Below are 27,876 nucleotides of genomic sequence, written 5' to 3' on the forward strand. Positions count from 1 at the left end.
GATGCCAACAGCAATCAAAGCTCAACTACAAGACTGTGCACACAGTCCACACAGGGTCACACCTCGAGTACCCAGCTAAGATGACTGGGGAGACTGACCCACTGGGCCCTACAAGATACCTAATACAGAAGGCCGCTCTACCAATTCCAAGAGACATAATAGTTCTACCTAATACATAGAAACAAACACAGGGAAGTAGCCAACATGAAGAAACAAAGAAACATGTTACAAATTAAAGAAATGGAAGCAAGCAAAAAATGGATACAGAGTTCAAAACAATGGTTATAAGGTTACCAAGGATCTTAATGAGAGTTTCAAGGGATTTAATGAGAGCTTCAAAGGAATTAATGAGAGTGGCCAGGGACTTAATGAGACTTTCGAGGATCTTAGTGATAAAAAGGACCAGTCAGAAATTAAGCATACACTAACTGTAATAAAGAATAATTTACAGGGATTCAACAGTAGAGTAGAAAATTCTGAGAATTAAATCAACAATTTGGAATATAAGGAAGCAAAAAACACCCAATCAGAAGAGCAAAAAGAATCCAAAAAATGAAGATAGTGGAAGGAGCCTCTGGGACAACTTCCAGAGGATCAACATTCGCATTATGGGAGTGCTACAAGGAGAAGAGAGAAAGAAAGATATTGAAAACCTATTTCAAGAAATAATGACAGAAAACTTCCCCTACCTGGTGAAAGAAATAGACTTACAAGTCCAGGAAGCACAGAGAGTCCCAAACAAGGGGAACCCAAAGGGACCCACATCAAGACACATCATACCATATTTTTCCGTGTATAAGACACCCCCATGTATAAGACATCCCCCACTTTTTCAACCCAAAATTAATAAATCAATATTTTGAACATTTTGCTGGTTTTGCTCTTAATGCCTTCTTTTTTGGCACCTTAAGGGATTGTTCTTCCTATTTTCTCCACTGTCTGATCATACACTCAGTGAAAGGCAGTCCAAATTAACTCTCTGCCGCTCTATTTCAATACTCTTTTGCATAGCTGATTACATTCACTTTGAATTTTGCAGAGTAAGACAATCACTTACCAGTATTTTTTAAAAATATATATTTTATTTATTTTTTACAGAGAGGAAGGGAGAGGAATAGAGAGTTAGAAACATCGATGAGAGAGAAACATCGATCAGCTGCCTCCTGCACACTCCCCACTGAGGATGTGCCCGCAACCAAGGTACATGCCCTTGACCGGAATCGAACCTGAGATCCTTGATTCCACAGGTTGACGATCGATCCACTGAGCCAAACCGGTTTGTGCTCACTTACCAGTATTTATCTTTTTACTTTTTTATATCTTTATGGGCTCAGAACTCTCCAGTCCCTGTTGCATCTCCACCTCTACCCCCACCTCCAATTATGGCATCAGCTGATGCCAATAAAAATAAGGCTTGTGATTGGAGGAAGCCTGTTTGACAAGGTATGGGCAGCTATGCACCCACACAGCTCCCTCCTCAGGGGACTTCTGTGTATAAGATGCCCCTCAATTTTCAGTCTAACAATTTTAGAAAAAAAATAGCGTTCTTATACACAGAAAAATACGGTAATTAAAATGCCAAGGGCAAAGAGAGAATCATAAAAGCACCAAGAGAAAAGCAGTTAGTTACCTACAAAGAAGCACCCATATAACTGTTAGCTGATTTCTCAATAGAAACTTTGCAGGCCTGAAGGGAGTGGCAAGAAATACTCAAAGTGATTAATAACAAGGACCTATAACCAAGATTACTCTACCCAGCAAAGCTATCATTCAGAATTGAAAGTCAGATAAAGAGCTTCACAGACAAAAAGCTAAAGGAGCTCATCACCACCAAACCAGTATTATATGAAATGTTGAAGGGTATTCTTTAAGAAGAGGAAGTGGAGGAGGAAGAGGAGTGCCGGAAGCTAATTCCAGCATGTCAGCAGGGCTGAATCATCTGGAATGGCTGAGGGCATTTCCGCACACCTAAAGATTTGTTTAGATGATTGCTTGCTGCCAGACAGCTGAGGGCATTTCAATCTACATGTTATTGCCTCCTGCTAGCCAAATACTTGAACAGCCATAGGCAGTTCCAATCTGACAATGGATTCTGTATACTAAACCTTGACCTTTGATATGTATATCTACCTTGCTTTAGGACAATTTGTGTTAATAAAAAGCAAGGGGTCCAGAAATTCAGAGAACTTGGTTCCTTTAGCTAAGTCTTCTCTGGCTCCCCAAAATGCCTTCCAAAATTATGTTTCGTCTCTGGACTCTTTAAGGATTTACGCTGCAGGCCCTTCTCCAGATTCCTGAAATCCCTTGCAGATTCCAAGAAACACACACCAGCAGAGGAGGAAGAGGAAGAAGAAATAGATAAAAAATATAAATAATAAAATAGAAATAAATACATATCTATCAATGATTGAATCTAAAACACACACACACACACAAGAAATCTAATGAACAAAATAAACTGGTGAATAAAATAGAATCAGAAGCATGGAAACATGGATCACACTGACAAATCTCAGAGGGAAGTGGGATGGGAGGGGCGGGGGCGGGAAGAGATTTAACCAAAGATCTTATATGCATTTCTTATGGACACAGACAATAGGATGGTGAAGGACTGGGGACGGGTGGGAACTGGGTGGAGGGGAATAATGGGGAGGCAAAAATGAAACATCTGTAATACTCTCAACAATAAAGATTTAAAAGAAAAATAAAGAAAAAAACTAATATATGTACACAATGCAATCATTCATTTGTTTGCTCTGAGCATCAATGTCAGATGTGTTGATGTGTTCTAGATTAATGAAACACACAGCGGTGAAAATTTTGTTTTAATCATTAGTTTTAACCTTTAGGTCCTTATTCGTCTTCAGCTAAACTGGGTTTCTAAACTATATAATATACTCATGGAGTTTCCATTTTCCTCTTAATATCTCTCTCTCTCTCTCTCCATTCCTCCCTCTCTTCCTCTCTCTCTCTCCCCTCCCTCAATCTTTTTAAACAAAAAGGATCATTTCATTTCAAGGATCACCTCTTCTTGAAATAATTCATCTGTGTTCCCATTAAACTTTTATATGACCTATAATAATATTCCCGGTTAAAGTATTATAATGGAATGGTAAATGAGAATCTTTGACTCCTTTTCCCTTTTTGATTTATAGTGGTGAAGATCCTCTTTTTAAGAAAGAAATATGGAAAAACAGTAATAATCTGTTTTTATTCCACCTGCTGTCTAGCTAGTTGAAATCAATGAATTAAAGTGATTTGTTTCACATTTATGTATATGTATTACCATTAGCAAGTAAATAACTACTATCAATTAATTAAACTATGTAGTCCTTTAAAATTATTATAGATACTACCAATACCTATCTAAATGAGATACTATACCCAGACAGCAAAATGTTTTGTGTTAAAGTAATAGCACTTCTTGAGAATGTATTAGTTCTTCCTTAAATTAACAAGTGAGAATTAGTATAGCACACATCTCTTGGTTTTACCACTATTTTTTTCTGGGACTACCTCCTCCCTCATTTATTTGAGGTATCCCACTATTCTGGCCTCAGGCATTTGTCCTATGACTAGTCAATTAATATATCCTATACCCTGCCCACAGTAATTGAGTACATGACCAAATTAACAAAATTATAACTCTTCCAAGGGATTTTACATTTTAAAGCTGGAATTAAAGAGAGACCATGGAGCTAGAAGGAAGGAAATTCGAGTAAGTTGGCAGCCATTAACCTGGTTTCATAGAGAAAGCCCGAATGCAGTAAGAGAAACTAAAGCCAAAACAGACCAGAGAAGATAATGGCAGTTGCACAAACTCTCTAATTCTACTCTTGAATTATACATACATTCTCAGGAATGTTTGGAATGATGGAAATGAGGAAAGTCTTCCAAAACCAAAGTGAAATTTAAAGTCTTTGGATTTGTAGTTCCGACACAGACCATACAACAACACCATAGCACCAGTCCAGGTTAAGCTGTATTATCCCAATATACACTCTACAGACCAAAAATATATAAGCTAAAAAGGAGTCTGATTAAAAATGATAAAAACTCAGATACATTATTATAAACAAGGCAGCTTTGGTAGCTTGTCTTAGATTTAGCAAACACTTGGTGGCAACGTAAAGTGAATGATCAGTAATGTTTAAAATGCTGTCATTGGAAAAATGTATTTTTCCACATCAAATAAAATTTATTTATAGAGTACCAAAAGATAACAATATAAAAACTCTTCAATTTGTTCAATAAATATTAAAGGTCTCAAAGATAGTCTAAATTGAAATTTAATAAATAGACAATTAAAAATTTAAATTCATCTACCTGGAAATGCAGTATGAGAATGTACAGCTATATGGAAAATAACCACTTCAAAAACCACTGTTTATCCTCTGCTGATTGGCATTTTTAAGAAATTCAATTCACCATAGCAACCTGTCTTAACACCAGCAGATAAGTACAGGCTATATTTAGAGATGATGGCTTTCCAGCCTAGAATCCTGTCTTCCTTCATATTTAATGACATGATCCAAGGAACCAAAATATCATTCAATCAGATTGTAAGGTGAGGTATACTAAAGCAGATAAGGCTGTGTTTCAGAACCATGCAAAGAACAGTTTCCACCGAAGATGAAAATTTGTAAAGTACATAAAGGTAAATAACACTTTGATGCCTAAGAAATTTACAAACATATGTAACTATTTTGTCCAATTTTATCTTTCTTCTTAAAGATGAAAGACCATTATCAACCATTAATGATCTATAATATCAAAGTACATTTAAACTAGCAGATTGTTGTTTTTTAATTAGTGTGCTGCACTTCCAATCTGACATCTTCTAATTAAAACAGATTTTTATTTTTTTTACTCAAAAGAAATCCTTTAGATGAGGTACAACAAGAGCAGTAGCAATATAAAACAAGCAATACAATACAAAATAAGGAAGATGAATTGATTAAAATACTATTGTTACAAAATTACTATGGACCTATTTGTACTTTATAATCTTCATAATGATAGTGAAAAGAATTTGTTGTACTAAATAAGCACCATGGTTTTATACAGTTTACATCACAATATACCAAAATACCATAAAACATAAATACCTTTTATTTTTCTTTACTCTATAGATGAGTTGCATCAAAATCATTACTAAAGATAATATGTGAAGTCCAATTAAAAAATGCCAAGACCTTATCATCTCACACTCTTTAGGATGGCTACTATCAAAAACCTCCAGAAAACCCAAACAAACAAATAGAAAATAATAAGGGTTGGTAAAGTGGATAAATTAGAACGCTTGTGCGTTGTTGGTGGGAATATAGAACAGTACAACCGTTAAGGAAAACAGTATGGTAGTTCTTTAAAAAATAAAAAAAATAAAAACAGAATTACTATATGACACAGCAATTCTACTTCTGGGTATATAACCAATGAAGTGAAAGCAGGGTCTCAAACAGATATTAGTATACCCAAGTCCATAGCAGTATTATTCACAATAGTCAAAAAGTGGAAGCAACCTAGTGTTCACTGATGGATGAAAGGATAAACGAAAGATGGCATCTTCTTTTCTCTTCTTCTTCTTAAAGACCCTTTAACATTTCTTTTAATATTGGTTTGGTGGTAATAAATTCCTTTACCTTTTTCTTGTCTGGGAAATGCTTTATTTGCCTTCAATCCTAAATGATAGCTTTGCTGAGTAATCTTGATTGTAGGTCCTTGTTTTGAATCATTTTGAATATTTCATGCCAATACCTTATGGCCCGCAAAGTTTCTGTTGAGAATCAGCTGACAGCCTTATGGGAACTCCCTTATAGGTAACTAACTGGTTTACTTTGATGCCTTTAAGATTCTCACTTTGTCTTTAAGCTTTTGCATTTTAATTATGATGTCTTAATGTGGGCTTCTTTGGAGTCATCTTGTTTGGGATTCTCTGTGCTTCCTGAACTTGTATGTGTATTGCCTTCATCAGGTTACATCCTTATTTTTCCATTTGTCTTTAAATAATTATTTAAGTGTTTTGATTGATTTTAGAGGGAGAGAGAGGAATAGGGGAGAGGGAAAGGAAGAGATTAATTTGTTGTTCTGGTTATTTATGCATTCATTGGCTGCTCCTTGTATGTGCCCTGACCAGAGATCAAACATACAACCTTAGCATATTGGGATGACACTTTAACCAATTGAGCTACCTGGCCAGAGCCCTCACCTAGGTTTTCAATTATTGCTCTCTCTCTCTCTCCTCTCTCTCCTCCTTCTGGAACCCCCATGATACTCTTGAAGTCATACCAGAGGCTCCTTATAATTATCCTCATTTTTTTTTTTGGATTCTTTATTCTTTTTGCTGTTCTGATTGGGTGTTTGCTGCTTACGTATCTTCCAATTGCTGATTTAATCCTCTGCTTCACCTACTCTACTGTTGATCCCCTGTAATGTATTCTTCATTTCAGTTAGTGTAGTCTTCATTTATAACGCCCTTTGTTAGAGTTTCCATGTCCTTTTTAATGCTATACTGAGTTCCTTGAGCATCTTTATAACCATTGTTTTGAATTCTGTATCTGGGTAGTTTGCGTACTTCCATTCCATTAAGTTCTTTTTCTGGAAATTTCTCCAGTTCTTTCATTTGGGACCTGTTTTTTTGTTGTTGTTGTATTTTGACTGCTTCCTGGTGTTTGCTTCTATGTATTAGGTAGAGCTGCTACGACTCCCAGGTTGGAAGAATGCCCTCATACAGGAGGTGTCCTATAGGGCCCAGTGGCATAGCCTCCAAAGCCACCTGAGCCAGGTGTACCAGGTGTGCCCCTGTGTGGTCTTTGTGCACCCTTCTGTTTTAGTTCAGCTTTGAATGTTGATGGCACATCACTGGAATTGACTCCTAGGCCATTTGGCTGATAGGGCAGGTCATGACCACTATGGAGGATCTGCTGTGCAGAAGCCAACACTACAGAGCAGACTTGCTTCAGTGGGGCTTTTGTGCCCTCTGAGTCCAACCCTTGAGTATGTCACTCATGGAAGTGGTTGGGTTGTAATCTGGCATGGTCTAAAGCTATCCAATCAGTACACTTGTTCTGAGACCTCCTGGTAAGTGCAAACTATCACTTGTGTCCTGCCAGGGAACACCAGGCATGAGCTATGGCCGCTACTTGTGCTGGGCTTGGATAAGCCTGAGAGAGGCCAATCTGTGAACCAAGGCTGGCTGCACTAATGCCAGGGCTAGGTCCACTTAGCAAGGGATATGGGATATGCAGAGGTCAAATGATGCTTGTTTAAGAAACTTTAGTTAAGTTGGAAGCGTGAGCCAAGAGAGGCCATTTGTATGAAAAAGCCACTGGAAAAACCTTGGGTGAGCCTACAAATTGAATGGAGTGGGTTTAAGGGCATCACCAGGGTGGCACACAGTGTTAGCAAGATTGATGGAGAGAGAGATATAGCACCTGTCAGTTCTGTGGGCGGAGGGCTTGGCAAAAGAACAATGGCCTCTGCCAGCATTTTTACCTGGCAGAAAACTGCCCCTCCAGCCCTGGGCCTGAAGCCAGATAATTCTGTTCCTCCCCATATGTTCTGATGCCTTTCAAGCTGCTGCCCCAGTGGTGCTACAGCTCAGCTAGAGTGAGTCCAAGTAAGTCTGTGCTCAGGCCCTTTAAGAGGAGTGCCTGGGGCTCCAGAAGCTCTCCATCTCATGCAGTCACCATCCAGACTAGTTTTTACAGTCATATGTTATAGGGATTTCTCTTTCCAGCACTGAAATCTTGGACTGGGGGTTCTGGTGTGGAGCTGGGACCCCTGGCTCTTCAGAGGGGAACCTCGATAGCCTCGATATCCCTACCAATTTTTTACTACCAGACATGTGTGTGGGATCAGCCCTTTCCATGTCTACCAGTCTCAATGTGGCTGCTTCTTTATGTCCTTAGTTTAGGACTTCTGTTTACTAGATTTCAGGTGGTACTGATTGATTCTTGTTCTGTAGTTTAGTTATAATTTTGATGTGATTGTGGGAGTTTCCAAGTACCTCATTCACTCATGCTACCAACTTGACCAGAACTCCCCAAGTCTAGAAAGTCTTGCTTAGAAATTCACAACTTTCTCTTCTTCCAAAGCATCTCTCCTTTATATGTTCACTCAATTCATTCAAGCCCAATAATTAATTTACTACAATAAAAAGAAATCTTGGCATGTATATTATATACAGTTTGAATAAATTACAGAGGGTCTATCATACTATTCCAGTAGCTGCATCAGATTAACGATATGAATTTGTCACTTTTGATTTGCATCTCTCAGATGATTAGTGACTGAGCATGTTTTCATATGTCTCTTGCCCTTCTGTATGTATGCTTTCTAAAGAGTCTATTTAGGTCCTTTGCCCATTTTTTTGATTGGATTATCTTTCTTTTGTTAAATTGAATGAGTTGCCTATAAATTTTGGAGATTAAACCTTTATCGAAGATAACATTGGAAAATATGTTCTCCCCTGCAGTGGGCTTTCTTGTTGTTTTGTTGATGGTTTCTTTCTTTTTATTTTGATATAGTCCCATTTGTTTATTTTCTCCTTAGTTTCAATTGCCCTAGGAGCTGTATCGGTAAAGATATTGCTATGACATATGTCTGATATTTTGTTGCCTATGGCTTCTTCTAAGATTTTTATGGTTCACCATCTTTCGTTTAAGTCCTTTATCCATTTTGAGTTTATTTTTGTGTATGTTTTAAGTCAGTGGTCTGGTTTCATTGTTTTGCATGTATCTGTCCAATTTTCCCAACACCATTTATTGAAGAGACTGTCCTTGACTCCATTGTATGCTCTTGCCTCCTTTGTCGATATTAATTGAGCATAATGGCTTGGGGCAATTTTTGGGTTTTCTATTCAGTTCCATTGGTCTGTATGTCTGTTCTTGTGCCAGTACCAGGCAGTTTTGAGAACCATGGCTTGGAAATATAGCTTGATATCTGGTATTGTGATCTCTCCAACATTGTTCTTCTTAAGATTGCTACAGCTATTCGGGGTCTTTTTTTACTCTACATGAATTTTTGGAGAGTTTGTTCTAGATCTTTCAAGTATGCCATTGGTATTTAAATGGGGATTGCATTGAATCCGTAGATTGCTTTGGGTAGTATGGACATTTTAATGATGTTGATTCTACCAATCCATGAACACAGTATATTCTGCCATCTGTTTATGTCTACCTTTTTCTTTTTTTTTTCTTTTTTAATTTTTTTTATATGTATTTTATTGAGTTTTTACAGAGAGGAAGGGAGAGAAACAGAGAGCCAGAAACATCGATGAGAGAGAAACATCGATCAGCTGCCTCCTGCACACCTCCCACTGGGGATATGCCCGCAACCCAGGTACATGCCCTTGACCGGAATCGAACCCGGGACCCTTCAGTCCGCAGGCCGACGCTCTATCCACTGAGCCAAACCAGTTTCGGCAATGTCTACCTTTTTCTTCAACGTCCTGTAGTTTTCCAAGTACAGGTCTTTTACCTCCTTAGTTAAGTTTATCCTAGGTATCTTAATTTTTTTTGGTGCAGTGGTAAATGAGATTGTTTTTGGTTTCTTTCTGTGATTTCATTATTGGTGTATAAAAAGGCCATAGATTCTGGGTGTTAATTTTCTATCCAGCTCATTATCGAATATATTTATTAAGTCTAGTGGCTTTTTTGATGGAGTCTTTAGGATTTTCTATGTATAATATCATGTCATCTGTGAATAATGATGGTTTTACTTTTTCTTTTCCAGTCTGGATGTCTTTTATTTCTTCTTCTTGTCTGATGGCTAAGGCTAGCACTTCTAGTACTATGTCGAACAGGAGTGGTGAAAGTGGGAATCCCTGTCTTGTTCCTATTCTTAGGGGAAACGGTTTTACTTTTTGCCCATTGAGTATGATGTTGGCTGTAGGTTTGTCATATAAGACTCTTATTATGTTGAGGTATGATCCCTCTATTCCCACTTTGCTGAGAGTTTTTATCAAGAAAGGGTGTTGGATTCTGTCAAATGCTTTTTCTGCATCAATTGATATGATTATGTGATTTTTGTCTCTCAATTTGTTTATGTGATGATCACATTTATTGATTTGCGGATATTTTACCAGCCTTGCAGCCCCAGAGTAAATCACACTTGGTCATGGTGTATGATCATAATGCTGGATCCGATTTGCTAGAATTTGGTTGAGGATTTTATCATCTATGTTCATCAGGGATATTGGCCTGTAATTCTTTCTTTGTAGTGTCTTTATCTGGATTTGGGATTAGGATAATACTAGCTAAGAGCTTGGAAGTGTGCCTTCCTATTGAATTTTTTGGAATAATCTGAGGAGTATAGGTTTTAGTTCTTCTCTGAATGTTTGGTAAAACTCCCCTGTGAAGCCAGCCAAACCAGGGCTTTTGTTTGCTGGAAGTTTTTTGAGTACCGCTTCAATCTCATCGGTAGTTATCGGCCTATTCAGGTTTTTTTTTTTTTATTCTTCTTGAGTTTTGAAAGACTTACATAAATCTTAAAGAAAAAGTTCTTTCCAAATCCAAATGGCAAAGGCAAAATAAAAAAGTATTTTCCCCTAAATTATCTTTTTTTAAATACAATTTTTGTTGATTTCAGAGAGGAAGCGAGAGGGTATGAGAGATAGAAACATCAATGATGAGAGAGAATCATTGATCAGCTGCATCCTGCATGCCCCACAGTGGGGATTAAGTCTGCATGTGCCCTCTTAGGGAATCGAACCATGACCTTCCAGTTCATAGGTTGATGATCAACTATTGAGCCACACTGACCGAGCTTCACTAAATTCTTACATTCTAGGCTAATGCCAAGTTAAGAAAATAATTCTGAATTAAGATAGTATCTGGGTATTTTCAAACAGAAAACTCAAAATTATTTTGTCCATTCAATGCAGTAGTGATCTGAGATAATTATTTCTTAAAATACTAAGGTTAGATTTAGAATTTAGTTATAGGTTACATGATAAATATTCTACATTCTGGAAAGAAGTACCAATTTTTCTCAAAACACTATTATTCATTATTTTAATCTACTATCTATAATAATAAAAGCATAATATGCTAATTATACTGGACGTCCTTCCTTCTGGACAAAGCTGCAGCGGGTGGGGGGCTGCAGCAGAGGCAGCCAAGGCAGCAGAGGCCCCCGGCTACAGTGGCGGTGGGTGGGGGCCAGGGCCAAGTCACCTGCACAAATTTCGTGCTTTGGGCCTCTAGCTGAAGTATAATTCTCCACAGCTTTTATATCAATAAATTCCACAGGAGCATATTATTTTCCACAAATATTGCATTAAACAGATATATAATCCTATTACACAAAAATACAACTTATAAATAATAATGGATTTAATTGATTTGTTTAAATAAATATTACTCAACATTGACTAGGAATATTTATATTCACATATACTAATTATATTCTTAATTATTTATAGGACTGAAAGGACAACTGTCAGTCTTCATTGGAATAAACACCCTGAAGAAAGAATATGGGAAATCCTTTTGATTAGGAAAAAAGAGAGATTAAGAAAAATAGTTGAAAGAAAACACTGCTAAGCACTCAATTTTCTTTTCTCTGCTGCCCAGGGCTTAACTAGTCTTGATTTTTTTTTTCCCCCAATAAAAGGTGATCTGGGAGGCTATGTTCATATGGAAAATAGTATACAATTCCCAGTAAATATACAACTGCAAAAATAAATTAGTTCAAGGAATAGAAAGTGACATTATATTAAAGTATGGAATTGCCACATGAACAAGAACATTAAAAATTAAAACCTTTAAAATTCTTCAAAAATCTTGGCCTATACACAGCTCTCTTATGTAAAACATGAAAAGTATATTGTTATGGTAAATTATTACATATTATTATTACAAATCATTTTATGCATATTTGTAATTATGCTTATAAATATTATAAATTATTCACAAAAGCTTAAAATTGATGTAAATAAATTCACCTTTCCAAGCAAAGAAACTACTAATCATCTTCCCTGCCTAGTATCTACTGCCATATTGGCAAGATATCATCAGCCATTAGCCCTACCCCTTGAAAGTCAATCAGTAATCATAACACTATCCCGTCTTCTAAAATCTCTTATATTTCTAAAAAGTAATTTCTCCATAACTTCACCTCTGTTTAAACTGTTCCATGTGTTTCACTATATGTAACACAAATTATTAGAAAATAAAATTTTGCTCAACCTTAAAGCAGTTCTGTCACAACTTTTTTGAAAAAAGTCACACCAACCATAAACTTTTAAATTATAATTAATACTAAAAGCCAATACTCACAAAGAAGGATCTTGTACGAGATCTTTGAGATTTATCCCACTGCGATCTTCTGCAAGATTCCTGAAGCAACTATCGCTCACTAAACAGGAAAGGGGGAAAGAAAAAGAAAATTAATTTTTGTTTACATTTCATTTAAATTACTGCTGACAAAACGAATTTTGAAATCAAAATGGTCTGTCATGATACAGTTTTTCCAAATAGCAATATTGGTCAATCTCTAAGCCTGGTATATTTAGCAACAAATATTAACACACAAACTTTATATAAAGTACAGTATATAAAAGAGTAAACCTGTGAGTCAAAATTTTGTTATTTTTACAAAACTAATTTACCAGTACATAGTGGCAAGTCACTGCTTCCACAACAACTAGAAAAAAAAAGATAAATTATCTCCCCAAATCATATTTTTAAATATACTGAAAAGCAATGGTAGTAAAATAAATAAATTAAGAGAAAAGTAATATCTATTCTTAGGTAAATTCGGACTCTTGATTGCTTTCATTTCTGGGAGATTTGCCATTAATACACAAGCTAAGATTCAGAAAGAGTGACACCACCCAGGAAAAGAGAAACCAGCATAGCTTTTTATGGTTCATGCACTGGTATGACAGATTGGAACCTTTTGGATTTCTCCAAACACAGACAGTTTTCTCCTGGGAGATCTGTTGAGGACTTGGACTACACGAATAGATTGGGAAAGGACAGACTGAGCCAGAAATGTTTTCTGTAGTGTTATAGTGATTAGGAGTCAAAGTCACACTATAACAGTTAGAACCTATCACTTATATAGTATAGAATTTCAACAGGTCTCCCCTCAAGACATTTGTTTTCAACCAAAAGCACCCTACCTTAAGAGGGGGGAATGAAAAAGAGGAGGCAAAACCCAAAAGTTAGAGCAATATCTCCCATAGTGTCACAGTTCATTAAGTATAGTCACACCAAAGAGAAATACATACAACAGAATAGGTCTTGCTTTTAAGACATTTAAAACCAGAGGTACAAGGTATATCTTAAGGTGTCACTCAAGTCACCCAGCTCAATTCATGGTTGAGTTAAGGTAATTAGCACTTCATCATTTCTGTCTAATATAGGCAAGAAAATAACATTTACATCAATCTTATTGTCCTATGTAAACAGTATTTGGTATACAATAATAATTATGAAACATGGGAAGGGCCACAAAATATGATCAATAATAGAAAAAATAATACCTATAAGCTGACCTATACATGATACAGATTTTGAAGATAAACTTTTTAACAAAAGTTTAAGAAAACTATTTAACAAAAGTTAAAGAAGGCACAGGAAGTGTTCATAGAAGAAAAGAAGAAAAATTCAACAGGTAATTTAAATCTATGAAAAGAATTAAATATTGATTTTAGAACTGAACAATACCATATGTGAAATTGAGAAATCAGTGGGTAAGTTTTATAGCTGACTCAACACTGCAAAAGGCAGGCTAGTGAACTTGAAGAGATCAGCAGAAAATATCTAACTAAAGCACAGAGAGAGAAAAAAAATGAGAAAAAGAAAACATAAAAGACATGTGGGAATCAAACAACCCAATGTAACTGTAGTTGAGAAGAGGAGAGAGAATGAGGATGAAGTAATACTTTCAGAAAAAAAAAAGCTAAGAATACACCAAAACTGAAACTATACATTAACTCACTGACTCAGGAAGTATAGCCAAGCCAAGAATGGAAAAAATGAAAGAAAATCACATCCAGCAGTAAAATGGCTGAAAATTAAATAAAACAAGAAAACCTTAAATACAGCTAGGGGAGAAAAAGGACACATCACCATCGAACCACCAAAGGAAAAGCAAAACTTACAGCTGAGTATTCAACATAAACTATGGAATCCAGAAGACAATGGAATGACATGTTTAAAATGCTGGGTGACAGAGGAGAATCTGAGAATCTAAAAATCTATATCTTGATAAAATATTTATTCTAAAATTAAAGGCAAAATAAAGCTTTATATAATATTAGAGGCCTGATGCATGAAATTCGTGCATGAGAGGGGGGCATCCCTCAGCCCAGCCTGCACCCTCTCCAATCCGGGAAGCCTCGGGGAATGTCCAACTGCCGGCAGTCAGACATCCCCCTCACAATCTGGGACCGCTGGCTCCAAACCGCTCACCTGCCTGCCTGTCTGATTACCCCTAACCACTCTGCCTACCTGCCTCACTGCCCCTAACCCCTCTGCCTGCCTGCCTGATCGCATCTAACGGCCTCTGCCTGATCACCCCTAAATGCCTCTGCCTGCCTGCCTGATGCCCCTAACTGCTCCCCTGCCAGCCTGATCACCACTAACTGCTCTACTCTGCCGACCTGATCGCCCCTAACCACCTCTGCCTGCATGCCTGATCGCCCCTAACCACCTCTGCCTGCCTGCCTGATCGCCCCTAACCGCCTCTGCCTGCCTGCCTGATGTCCCTAACCACGCTCCCCTGCTGGCTTGATTGCCCCTAACCACTCTCCTCTGCCAGCCTGATTGCCCCAACTACTCCCCCGTGCCAGTCTGATAGCCCCTAACCACTCTGCCTGCCTGCCTGATCACCCCTAACTGCCTTTGCCTTGGCCCCACCACCATGGTTTTGTACAGAAAGATGTCTGGAAGGACACCCAGAAGACGTCTGGTCCATCCAGTCTAATTAGCATATTACCCTTTTACTAGTATAGATTTTATATTAGGTAAGCATAAATATTAAGTGATTAGTTTGTATTTCAAGTTAAATATATATGTAAATACATATATATGAGCCATTTATAATCTACATAAAAAGAACAATATAACATTAAAAATATTTAAAGTTGAAAAAGGTTTGAATTCTTATTAATTACCCTCAAAATCCCCATTTTTTTACAATGAGTAAGTGACTTTAATTAATATATAATTTTTATTCCATATTTAATAGACACTGATCTCAATCTGTTGATTTGAGACTAATTTTCTGCTTTTCATAACTTTAACAAAAATGTTCTTTATTATACCATTAAATGAGTAAGACCAAAAAAGGAAATGTTGGCAAATTTTATGAAAAGTTGGTTTTCAGCTGAGCTGAACTAAAATTGAAAGCATAATAATGCATTATATTATAAAATTTGTTCTCATAAAGTTTCTTGCCCAATTTGGCAAATGCAAGTGCTTAGTTATAAACATTAGGAGCCTGTCGGTTTGGTAGGCTTAATTAAAATGGAATAAACCTTTGATCCTTTAAAGGCTTGCTAGTCAGCTATCTGTGAAATGAGTTTTACTAAAAAAGGCCCTTTTCTAAAATTCATGTCACATCCTTATATTAAGTTAAAAACAGCAAGAAATCTAGAGAAATCGTTTCTTAACAAAAATTCTGAAACTTTGGCTACCTAATAAAATAAAATTTTTAGTTATAATTTTTTCACCAATGCAACAAATACTATTTCTGAATTATAGATAAGATATTGTATTTTTTAATTAAGAAGTGAACATACTTTTTCATGTGTAAATCACACAAAATCAAAGGTCAGATAAAACAGAAGAGATTACAATAGAAACATAGTCACAAACTTTATGGCAGTACCATGAAAATTATAAATTTGCATATCAATTTTGTTTATATTAACATAACTTGAAGGGTAACAAAGGAAAATTAATAACAAATGTTTGTAAAATGTATTTTTTAGCAGAATTCTTATGCAACCACATGCATTTTTTTCTATAAATGTTCATTTTTTGGACCTATAATCAAGATATGCTAAGTATTTCATTTTCCACATCGCACTTAATCTTCATAATTATCCAGTGATATGCCTATTATTTGTATCCCCTTTTACAGGTAAACTAAGAGAGATTAAGGATCTAGAGATCATATATTTAATGAATAGCAGTACTGGGAGTATCCCTAAAATTCCAAAGCCTGCACTCTTAACCACTATGCCATACTGATGATAGTTCTCATTGATTTCTCATATATTCTGGATTCTCATGCAGAATATATGAAAAACTTTCCATAAGTTTAAAACAAATAAAAGACAATTAAAATTAAAGTTTTCAAAAGTTGAATGAAACTTTAGGGGATCTTCTAGTTAAGTGGTTAGTTAACTGCACTTCATATCTCATGGGTTCTATGGCAGTATTTCAGATTAATGACATCCTTTGTTCTCTTCAGCTAAAGAATTCTAATTTTGTTTTACATATTATGTTGCTTCAAAAATTACTAGAAGAAATTTTACTAAAGAAAATTTTACAGAAGCTGAAACACACACACACACACATACACACCTTAGAACCATATTACTTCTACTTTCTATTAAGATGAAAATCACAATTTGCCTTCGGTCAATAAGAGTCAGCATTCAAACTCAATATAAACTTAAATATTTGTAAAATGGACCTGTAGCAGGGTTCTTAGCTTATCGTAAGTACCTTTTTCTGTATATTAATCTTTCTGGTTAAGGTAACAGTTGACATTTATTATGTGCTAAAAGCACTTCACATTCATTTTCTCACTTGTAACAAGTATAATATAGTATTCTACATAATTGATATAATCCTATGTAATAAAAGGCTAATATATAAATAGACCGGAACAACTGAACAACCGAACAACCGATCACCACCAGGGGGCGTGTGCAGAACATGGAAGGCTTTGCCACAGAGGGATGGTGGAGCAGGTGAGTGGAAGCTGCAGACCAAGGTGGGGTGCTGGTCTCTGTCATCGGGGTGAGCCTCTGGTGGTTACTGAAAATTCTTTGCTCCCATGTGCCGCAGTGCCCCGCGCCGGTCCTGATCACTCAGTACCAACAGCGGGTGCGAGCAGCGGCTGCTGGCTCTGATCGCCCTGGAGGGCTTCTCTACCTTCCTCTGCTCCTGAGGGGTGATCGGGGCAGCAGCCGCCACTCCCACCCACTGATAGCACCGACCCCACTTGTATAACAAACATAAGGTGAAAAAAAATTAAATAGTGCTGTCTCAAGATGGGAGTACCGACTGGAAAGGGGAATGAGAAACTTTCTGAAGAGATGGAAACATTCTATATTATGAAAGGGGAAGGGGATTAATGTATGCACTTAATTGTCAATATTGTACAGCTAACACTCATGAATTTAAAATATGTAAGATTTACCTCAAAGAATTGACAATAACTGAGTGGAACGTGGAAAGTTGGGGGAGATATAAATGAAACAAGAATAGCATAATGATAACTGCTATAAATGGGTGGTGGATACATGAGGTGTATATATGTAGTGTTTACTTTTGTACATTCCTTAAGTTTTCCAAAATGAAAAGTTAAAAAACAAATAAGTAGCAGGTATGTAGAGGAACTACAGGAGAGAAAATGAGCTTTATAAAAGAAAACGTTAAAGGGATAACTTAGTTTGAAGGTCTTCATGGAAAAGTCATTAGAATTGGACACATTTGGTATATTTTGGACATGCAAAGGCAAGGAAAGGCCACTTCATTAAAAGAAAACAGTATTAAAATATCATAAGAGTATTGCTGGTATTGGGCTAATTAGGGAACACTTTGGCTTAAGTATAAGGTCAAGAAAAAAATAATAATAGGAGATAAATCTGAAAATACAAGTGGAAGATGAAAGCAAAGCCTGAAATTTGAGGTCAAAGAAAACACACTGGGGAATAGGGAATCATTCTGCACATTCAAGTTTCAGAATGACAGGATCAGAACTAATCTGACAGTAATGTGAAGAATAGCATGGAAGCACTACGATGTGCCCGTTAAGAGAGAACGATGCTCTAGCAGGTCAATGATAGGGAGATTAGAGAGCGAAAGATGCAGGTATTTGAGTTGATAATTGATGGTTAAAAGTTTCTTTTTCTTTTTTTGTAATTCTTTATTGCTGAAAGTATTACATATGTCCTCCTTTTCCCCACTGTAAAATTTTCAAAAGAGTAAATATTAAGTTATATAGCTTTGAAGATGTTTAAGCACTGAGATTCTTCTCCTTAGCACAATATAGTACTAAAAACACTTAACCTATTAGAAACAGAGTATGCTGAAGTCTAATGCCAAATTTTCTCAAGATTTGCACTGGAAGTGTTCATTTATAACTGGAAGTGTCAATCCAATTAATGCTGAACTTTTGGGTTTGTATGTTGTTTGTTTTAAAAATAACCTTGTTATGGAACTGCTATAAAAGCATCAGCAAAGATTTGACATTTGCCACAAAGTACTCCAAATAGCAATGAGATTATTCTTATGTTTTGTTGCATTTACAGTAATACTGTTAAAACAAAAAAAGATTTATATTGGTTAAGGGCTTTGGCCATGAAAATAATGCTTTATATTCAAGAGAATAAAGCAATCATCACTGCATTAATATAACTTTTAAAGAAGAAAAATAACATAAAACTAAATTACTAGTAAAAACCCTTCATATCCCTGAATTATATATTATTTTCTTATCTGAAAAATTTCTATTCAAGGTTAAATTCACAATTATTAAAACTGCTCTGATTACTTAAATGGCTTTATAAGGACAAACTATTGTCTATCTTAATAATAACAAACATATTGGCTTAAAACTAAAGAGTAATTTGAAATTAGACATAAGCACTTCAGAGTACAAACAGTTACATAATGGAATAATTTCTGAAGAAAATAGTAAAATGTTTTTCTAAAGTATTTTTTAAAAAAGAAACACTGAAATTTATGTTTTAACTATAGGCCCAGTGCATGTGCACTGGTAGGGTCCCTAGGGGCTGCCGGCTGCAGGCTGGGTACTCCCTCCCTTCACCTGGCCAGCCCAAACCCCTGGTCCAACACCTGGAAGAACTCCAGGTCAAGGGGACAATTTGCATAGTACACTTTTATTATATAGGATTATACTCCAATTATATCCAGAGACAAGATTTCATTTGTTGGATATTATTTTTTACCTAATGTCTACTAAGTAACTACTTTAATATTTTTAATATTAAATTGGGCTTGTGGGTATATATTTATACCTAAATACATACAGGCACATATACATGCAAATATTTGCATACATATTATAGATAGCAGATTTCAACTTTTACACTAATGGAGATTATAATCCACAAGAGGAGATAAACTTCAAAACATAAATTTAAATGAGAATAGAAGAATATTGATATTCATTCCTGTTGCATATGTTTACAAATGCAGGTTCTAGAGCTAAAGTTCCTATATTCTAATAGTGGTTCTACCACTTATACTTTGTATGAACTCTAACAAAATTTCTAAGAATCAGAAGTCATTATCTATAAATGTCATTAACCATGGTAGGGCTAACTACTCAGTAAATGTCAGCAACAATGTAACTTTTGTTTTTTAAAATATTTTTGAAACTGCGATTGGTTGAATCTGTGGCTATGGAACCCACAGATATAAAGGGCCAAGTGTACTACCTATATAATATTGTGAATTTTATTTTAGAAGCCTGGTTCACAAAATTCATGCACAGCGGGGTGGGGAATCCCCTCAGCCTGGCCTACACCCTCTCCAATCCGGGATCCCTCGGGGAATGTCCAACTGCTGGCAGTCAGACATCCCCCTCACAATCTGGGACTGCTGGCTCCTAACCGCTCACCTGCCTGCCTGCCTGATCGCCCCTACCCACTCGGCCTGCCTGCCTCATCGTCCCTAACCACTTGCCTGCCTGCTGATTTCCCCTAACCCTCTGTCTGCCTGATGCCCCAAACCACTCGCCTGCCTGCCTGATTACCCCTAACTGCTTGCCTGCCTGCCTAATCACCCCTACCCACTCTGCCTGCCTGATCACCCCTAACCACTTGCCTGCCTGCCTGCCAGATCGTACCTAACTGCTTGCCTGCCTGCCAGATCATACCTAATTGCTTGCCTGCCTGCCTGATCACTCCTAACCACCTCTGCCTTGGCCCCCGCCACCATGGTTTCACCCGGAAGGACATCCAGAATGACATCTGGAAGGTCGTTCAGCTGTCCAGTCTAATTAGCATATTATGCTTTTATTATTATAGATAATACAATTTAAGTGCGTAATGTGATATACAGGATGATACTGAAACCAAGTGTTCATACCCTAAGGCCATGACAACACATTCAGAGGGTAGCACATAGGCATTATTGTTACAGTGGACAAAGTATGTACAGTTATTTGACTAAACATAAAAAATAGGAACATTCTTTTCAGGGAATATTAATATTAATAAGATATACAATCAAATTGTGAAGAAATACAAGCTTCCTTCTTTACATTTAAAGCTTTCAGATTTGAGGAAATACAAGATTACTTTATTACATCTACAACTGACCTATGTGGAAATAGAATAATAATGAAAATAAACAATATTTTACTTTAGACATATTATCAAGTATTTACTACATATCCCCAAGATATTTAAAGATATAAATTAATAATATTTAAGATAAAATAGAAGTATAGTTGTAAAGCATAATAAATATATGATTTAAAATCCCATTCCACTTATCCTAAAAAATGCTAATCATGTATAAAAATGTATACATAATAATGCTCCGCATAGTACTACTAATAACTGTTGGAGATTAGTTATGTTATACAGCATTCAACAGAAAATTATATGATCAGTTAAAATTATTTTTTACTGAATTTTTAATGTCATGGGAAAATGTCCATAAAGTTGAAGAAAAAGCAAGTTCTTACAATGTAATTCAAACGTGTAAAATACATACACACTAGAGGCCCGATGCACAAAATTTGTGCAAGAGTAGGCTTTCTTTCCCCCGGCTGCCAGCACCAGCTTCCCTCCGGCACCCAGGACCTGGGCTTGCCTCGCAGCTTCGTCTGGAAGGTCGTCCGTAAGGACATTCAGACAATTAGCATATTATGCTTTTATTATTATAAATATCTGTATGCATACATTTATATACACAGAGAAAACAAAACTGGAAGAAAACATGTTAAAATGTTAAAAATGTTATGATTATTTCTGCATATAAGGGTTACAGGAATTTTGAATTTTTTCTTATTTTTTGCATTTCTCAAATTTTATTGTTATAATTAAAACGTCTGATTTTTAAAAATCCTATTGTTTTAGATTTTACCCATATATAAATTTCCACTAGGATTTCATAACTTATGAGATTCACAATGTAATGCCATGCTTTAGAAAACTATTTTTCAATCTTCTCTGGTAAACTACATGCTCAATGATCTTACATTTCAGCCTAATAAGCTTGCTGTGTATAGACAGAGAATAAAATTGAAAACTGGATCAAAAATCAATTTCTTAGGGGCAAAAGAACTTAACCAGGAACAAATAGTAAGTAAGCTATAACTCTCATTTCAAAATGTTCAATTTTATGGGCCTTTGAAGACTTGGTGATCCTTAAACTTTGTTTTCCACTTCTCCTCCCTAAAATATGAGTCCGAGAAACTTACAAGTCATATTAAAATGTTCTGTTGCTTTCTGACCTTGAACTTTATCTATTACTAAACTACATATTATTATCAGAAATAAATATTTATTACTATAAGTATTAAAATGGAATTAGAGTAAATAAATTCTAAAGTTCCTTTGTTAACTTAAGATTTTATAAAGATCTAAGTAACAGGTAAACTGAATCCTTTAATATGAACAAAGAAAACTAACATTTACACACACACACACACACACGCACAAAACTAACATTCACATTTCTTATTATATGTATCACATAATTATTTTAATAATAAAGGGTTTTGGAATATTCATTTAGTCAATAGCATTTCTTGTGGGCTTTCTATGTAATTGGAACTTTATTAGGAATATAGAAGATGAAAAGCCACAATTCTTGCCTCAAATAACTTATATTATACATATAACACATATTATAAACTCAATTATAAGAGCCCAACTCTAAGAAGGTAGTCAAAATTTTGCCCATTAAAATGAAAATATTTGGTAAATAAATAAATAGTAAAATAGAATCTAAAAAATTCTCCTCTTAATTTTCTGTTGTTGTTTTTTATGATGCAATTAGGTTTGGTTAAATAGATATAGCTGAAAAAGATGATCAATGTATTACAAAAGTACCATATGACTGGGGGAAAAAACCTTTGTACTTCAGCAATTTTTAAAAATTACCTGATTTTTTTTTTACTCTGTCACAAAACACTCCCTTGTTTCAATCCTACTACAGAAATGGCACCTGCTTTCAGCCAGTGTTTCTCCTTATTCCATAAGAAACTCACACTATTCCATTCACTCCTTAATCCATCATAATAAATTTACATTAAAACACTGCCATGTTCCTTTTCCAAATAAGGGTGCTATTGCCTTATTTTCTGATAGTACAAGAGTAGAAAAAATTTGAGACGATAATTGAAAAATGATCAGAGAATGATGAGATAAATCCTGAAAACTAAAAACGAAAGAGGCTGACCCTCCACTACCACTTCCCTATTCCAACAAGGCTAGAACCAGCAATTGAGAGAGAGAGAGAGAAAGAGGAGGAAAAATAGAAAAAAAGCACATTCTGAATTACCGTAGTTGATCTCTTCCATCCTCACAAGCTCTTAATGAAAGTCTATTGAGTTTTAGATAACATTACCTACATAAAGACCTTCCATGATCTTTGAAATAAATCTTTCCTTTGAATATCTATTGTATCTTGGTGGTATTACCATATGCTATTTAACAAAAATTACCTTTAATTTAGTAGTTTTAGCAGAACACTTTATTAACCCTTTTAGACAGAAAGGGACACTAAAGGCAGATACCATGTTTTGCTATCAGTTTCAGTAATATCCTAACTCCATCGCTCACTAAATGTCTAACACTGAGCAAGCCAGTTAACCTCTTCATTGCAGAGTGTATCACCTAACAGTACATATCTCACAGGATTGCTGGAACGAACAGACGGACAGACGGATGGATGGATGGATGGATGGATGGATGGATGGATGGATGGACTAATGAATACATATTGAACACAAAGAAGTACACTTGCTCCTCATTATTCATATTCAGTACTTGTGGATTCATCTACTCACTAAAAGTTATTTGTAACCCTAACACCAATATTTGCAGAACTTTTTCAATTATTTGAAAACATGTAGAGTGAAGAAAAACTTGAGTTCCCTAAATCACATGATCTCAGCTGAGGTTGAATAAGGTGATGCTCTGCTTATGTCAGCACTCATATACGGTAAATAAGTATACTTTTCACAGTCTATTCAGTGCCGTGCTTCTGCATTTTTGTGCTTTTTGTTGATTCTGCTGCTTAGAATGGTCCCCTACCATAGTGATGAAGTGCTGATTAATGTTCCAAAGTTCAAGAAAGTTGTTTTATGCTTTAACCCTCTGAGTGCCAGCCAATATCCAAGGAACTATGCTAAAATTGCCAAGGCATTTTTGCTGATTTTACAGCAGTTTAGGAAAAAAATTATGAATCGCAAGTAAATGAAGTTATATATTCAATAACTTCCACAAAATCGTCATCTTCACAGCAAGAATTGACATATTTAGCAATATCATCATCACTAATAAAATCAGACTTAGAATGGACACTGCAGGAGGAGCGCAATAGTGCTCCCAGCACTTTTGGCGAAAGACAGGAGGAGTGCAATTGTGCTCCCTGGCCTCTAGGGGTTAAGGAGAAAATATGTGTTGAATAAGTTTTGTTCAGGCATGAAATCACAGTGCGGTTGGACATAAATTCAATGTTAATGAATCAACTATTCTATATAATAAAGAGCTAATGTGCAAATGATCCTCACGAACCTCAGGCCATCATGTCATAATGGCTCAGACACTCAACACTGAGGAGAGAGAAATGGGGACCAGCCAGGCACAAATGAGCTCGCGAGAGGGGAATGGGGATTGGCCAGGCTGTGGCCTGGGAGAGGGACAAGCTGCCCGTCCTGCGGTCCCAGGTGCCAGCAACTGTGCCTGCACCTGCAGCCCAGGAGAGGAACAATCTGCATGCCCCATGGTCCCGGGCACCAGTAGCTGCGCCTGCGGCCTGGGAGAGGGACAAACCACCCACCCCGCGGTCCCAGGTGCCTGTGGCTGCGGCCTGTGCAAAGCCGGGTTGGGTCCTGGGTGCCTGTGGCCAGCCAGTGGGGGGGAAGCCCAGGTCCTGGGTGCCTGTGACCAGCCACAGGAGACAATCCTGGATCCCAGGTGCGGGTCGAGGCAGAGGCGGTTAGGCTCGATCAGGCCAGTAGGGGAGCAGTTAGGGGTGATCAGGCAGGCAGGCAGAGGGTTTGGGGTGATCAGGCAGGCAAGCAGTTAGGAGACAGCGGTCCCGGATTACGAGAGGCAGTCGGACATCCCCCACGGGGTCCCAGATTGGAGCGGGTGCAGGCCGGGATGACAAACCCAACCCCATGCACGAATTTCAAGCACCAGGCCTCTAGACTCTTATGTAAAGGACCTGTGGCCATCATGCCATAATGCCATCACAACCAAATGAGCAGCGGCTCTCGCGGCGGGCAGGGCGGGAGCTACTAGCAGCGGAGAGCTTTGAGTGGCGGAGAGCTATGAGCGGTGGAGGGTGGGACAGCTAGCTACTAACAGTGGAGAGCTACGAGCAGGGGAGGGCTACGAGCAGCGGAGAGCGGGGCAGTGAGCTACAAGCATTGACGGGCAGGGCGATGGCCAGCTAAGGCAAGCGGAAGTGAGCTACTCGCGCATGAGTTCGAGTGCACTGGGCCTCTAGTCTATATTATAAAAGGCCTGTGGCCGTAACGCCGTGACACTGTAACGACCAAACGAGGCATGGCGGAGTCTGGGGTCCCGTGGCAGCGCAGCAGAGTCTGGGGTCCCGCCCCTGTGGCAGCACGGCGGGGCCTGGGGTCCCGTGGTGCAGTGGGTCTGGGGTCTCACGCAATTTCACGTGCTAGGCCTTTAGTATACTAAAGTGTCTTTAAACAGAAACACATTAAATATGTATTGACCAGCTGACCAAAATGTGAACAAAGGCTCTCAATAACCTACCACTGTAATTCCTCTAGGAGTAATGGTTTAGTATCTACTAATTCAGTGTATGCACATCTTTATAGTACAATACTACTGTAAGTAATGTAAATGAACTGTGTTAAAATATCGTCAAATACATAGTAAAAGCTCAGTAACTAATAATTAGCATTACTAGTTTATTATTATTTAGCCCAAGCACATACTCAAACCTCTGCTTAATTACTGCCTAAATAAAAATAACCAGTTTAAAAAAGGAAGGAAATTTCCTAATTATTCTTATAAAATAGGTATGACGTTAACCCCAAAATTTGACAAAAAACTACACAAAGAAATAAAACTACAGATCAATTACACTAATGAATAAAAATATAAAACTCATGATATATTTCAAAAGAATTCAAACAGTCCACACAAGAGAAGAAACTCATAATTAATTTTGGCAGTTCTTAAAATAGTATACCAGCTTGACAATGTTAGCCAGATTTAATCAACACATTTTTAAATGAAAACTTCCAAATAAAATCTTTTATCATTACCATAAATAAGAAAAGTATGGCTTGCCATAAATAAAAGGTAACAGTAAATATATATTTCATTAAATTCTAGCAGAGAATGTTTCTTACAGAATATTCTGCATCTAAGCCCCTCTTTGTTAAAAAGGAAGAATGATAAATGTTAAAGGGTTGTCAAAAGCTTATGTGTATGCATATAATGTAAAGGACTGAAAAATCATTAAAAAGGGAAAAGCTTTTTATGTGATTTGATACTATTTAATGCTCTGCCCCTAACATCCTAATATCATCCCAAGTATCTGAATGTGACACACTTTGAGAAACACTATATCATGCTGTTTCTTAATTGATATTTTCTCTCTGGAAATATTTCTCCCCACAATAGTTTAAACTCTATTGACAGAAAATGAATCTTATATTTAATTCCCTATAGTATCTAGTCCAATAACCTGTACATAGTAGGCACTTAATAATATGTTTAAACCCTAACCGGTTTGGCTCAGTGGATAGAGCGTCGGCCTGTGGACTCAAGGGTCCCAGGTTCGATTCTGGTCAAGGGCATGTACCTTGCTTGCGGGCACATAAACAGTAGGGTGTGTGCAGGAGGCGGCTGATCCATGTTTCTCTCTTATCAATGTTTCTAACTCTCTATCCCTCTCCCTTCCTCTTTGTAAAAAATCAATAAAATATACATTTTTTTTAAAAAAAAATAATAATATGTTTAAGTGAACCGAAAAGATAACTCATTATACCAGGCAGTTTATTTAGAATTGTTGAATTCTTAGAGCTGAAAAACCTTGTGAGAGCACCTATTATTCTATATTCTAACCTTAGTCATTTAAAGATATGAACACTAAGGGCCAAAGACAGTAAGTGACTAGCCTGATATTCAAATTTGTTTTTAGTGACACTGAGATTTCTTAATTATCAGATGTCAAGTGAATGGCTAAAGGCAAATCAACCCTACTGACATTTTATTTAAGGCCAGACAGACAATAGATTTGGGAAGGGTGAAGGGAAGAGTCACAGACATTGAGAGGGGTAACTTGCCCACAAATGCTCCACGAGAAGAATTCTTAGGCTGGAAAAGATACCTAGCCAGAATTCCACCCACATTTCAGATTCGCTCAGGTGAAAGAGTAGAGAAGCAAAAGATCCTCTCAGGGAGATGGCTGTGTCCCATGCCTTAGTGAGAATTTTCTAAACTTCTTTTAACACTATAAGAGCTGTCCCATGCCTGGAATCTCAAGCATTTGTTGATTCCACTGGTTTCCTCCTAACTCCCAACCCCCAATCCTGAACTGACTATAAATATATGTTCAATATTGCAAGAAGAGTTGCAATAAAAATACAAGTAACCCTTGAAGTGAAAAATTTGTCTCTAAAACTCTGACTTGATAACATTTTTCCAGTCCACAGAAAAGAATTCTTATAAGGATTAAAATAGAGACAGCTTCCTCAGAAGATAAACTTTAAAAATGAACTGGAAACATTACTATGTATGATAAAATAGTTATTTTGTTTGTAAATGATACAATTTAACTTTTAAAATGGGAAGTGGCATAGGGTTATTATAAGATATCTAGGGTATACTAGTATAAAAAAAACTGGCCAGATTCAGGGTCACTTCAGGAACATGGGGTCTAAAACCTGGGAATCAACCACCCCATCAGGATTCTCTTTGCTTCTTCAGCTCTTTAATCTCTGCTTCTCTGTGAGTAGATCACATTCTCTGCAAATAAACATAGGTTACCAATCTATATGGTATGGGAAATGGAAAGGAGGGCATGATCTTTGATAGGTTGGAACTCCTATCCACCCTGGATATATTACTACTAGTGGCCTGGTGCACGAAATTCGTGCACACTGAAAGGGAATTAATTAGAGGAACATAATTTGGACTCACTATCTAATATCAATAATATGCGAGCGTGAGGCAGTCCGCGTTTCTGAAATTCAATGACATGAATTTTAGCTATTACTTTGCCAAATAAATGGAATTTACAGATATCATTTAAAAGAGCATTCAGCTTAATATTAAAAACTCTGGCTACCACGTCAGGTCTGTTTTCAACTTTTTGCCAGCATTGTAAATTGTTTGCAATATCTTCCCATTTGGGGTTGCATATCATGGTTATGAATAAATCAGGCTTGCCATACTTCGTTACAATTGCCATAGCATCCTGATATCTC

At 36.8% G+C, this 27,876-nt stretch overlaps 1 protein-coding gene across 9 annotated transcripts in view; it reads right to left on the bottom strand.

Annotated features, from left to right (window-relative positions):
- Positions 1–27,876, bottom strand: part of GPHN (gephyrin) — a 435,000-nt gene that overhangs the window by 332,282 nt on the left and 74,842 nt on the right. For all 9 annotated transcript variants that reach the window (XM_081088057.1, XM_081088055.1, XM_081088059.1 and 6 more), the window contains exon 2: positions 12,282–12,360. In XM_081088057.1, the coding sequence (XP_080944183.1) occupies positions 12,282–12,360 (79 nt within the window). The remainder of the gene's footprint in view (positions 1–12,281; positions 12,361–27,876) is intronic.

This window comes from Myotis nattereri (genome assembly GCF_964212035.1).
Source record: "Myotis nattereri genome assembly, chromosome: 1".
Classification (NCBI taxonomy): Eukaryota; Metazoa; Chordata; class Mammalia; order Chiroptera; family Vespertilionidae; genus Myotis; species Myotis nattereri.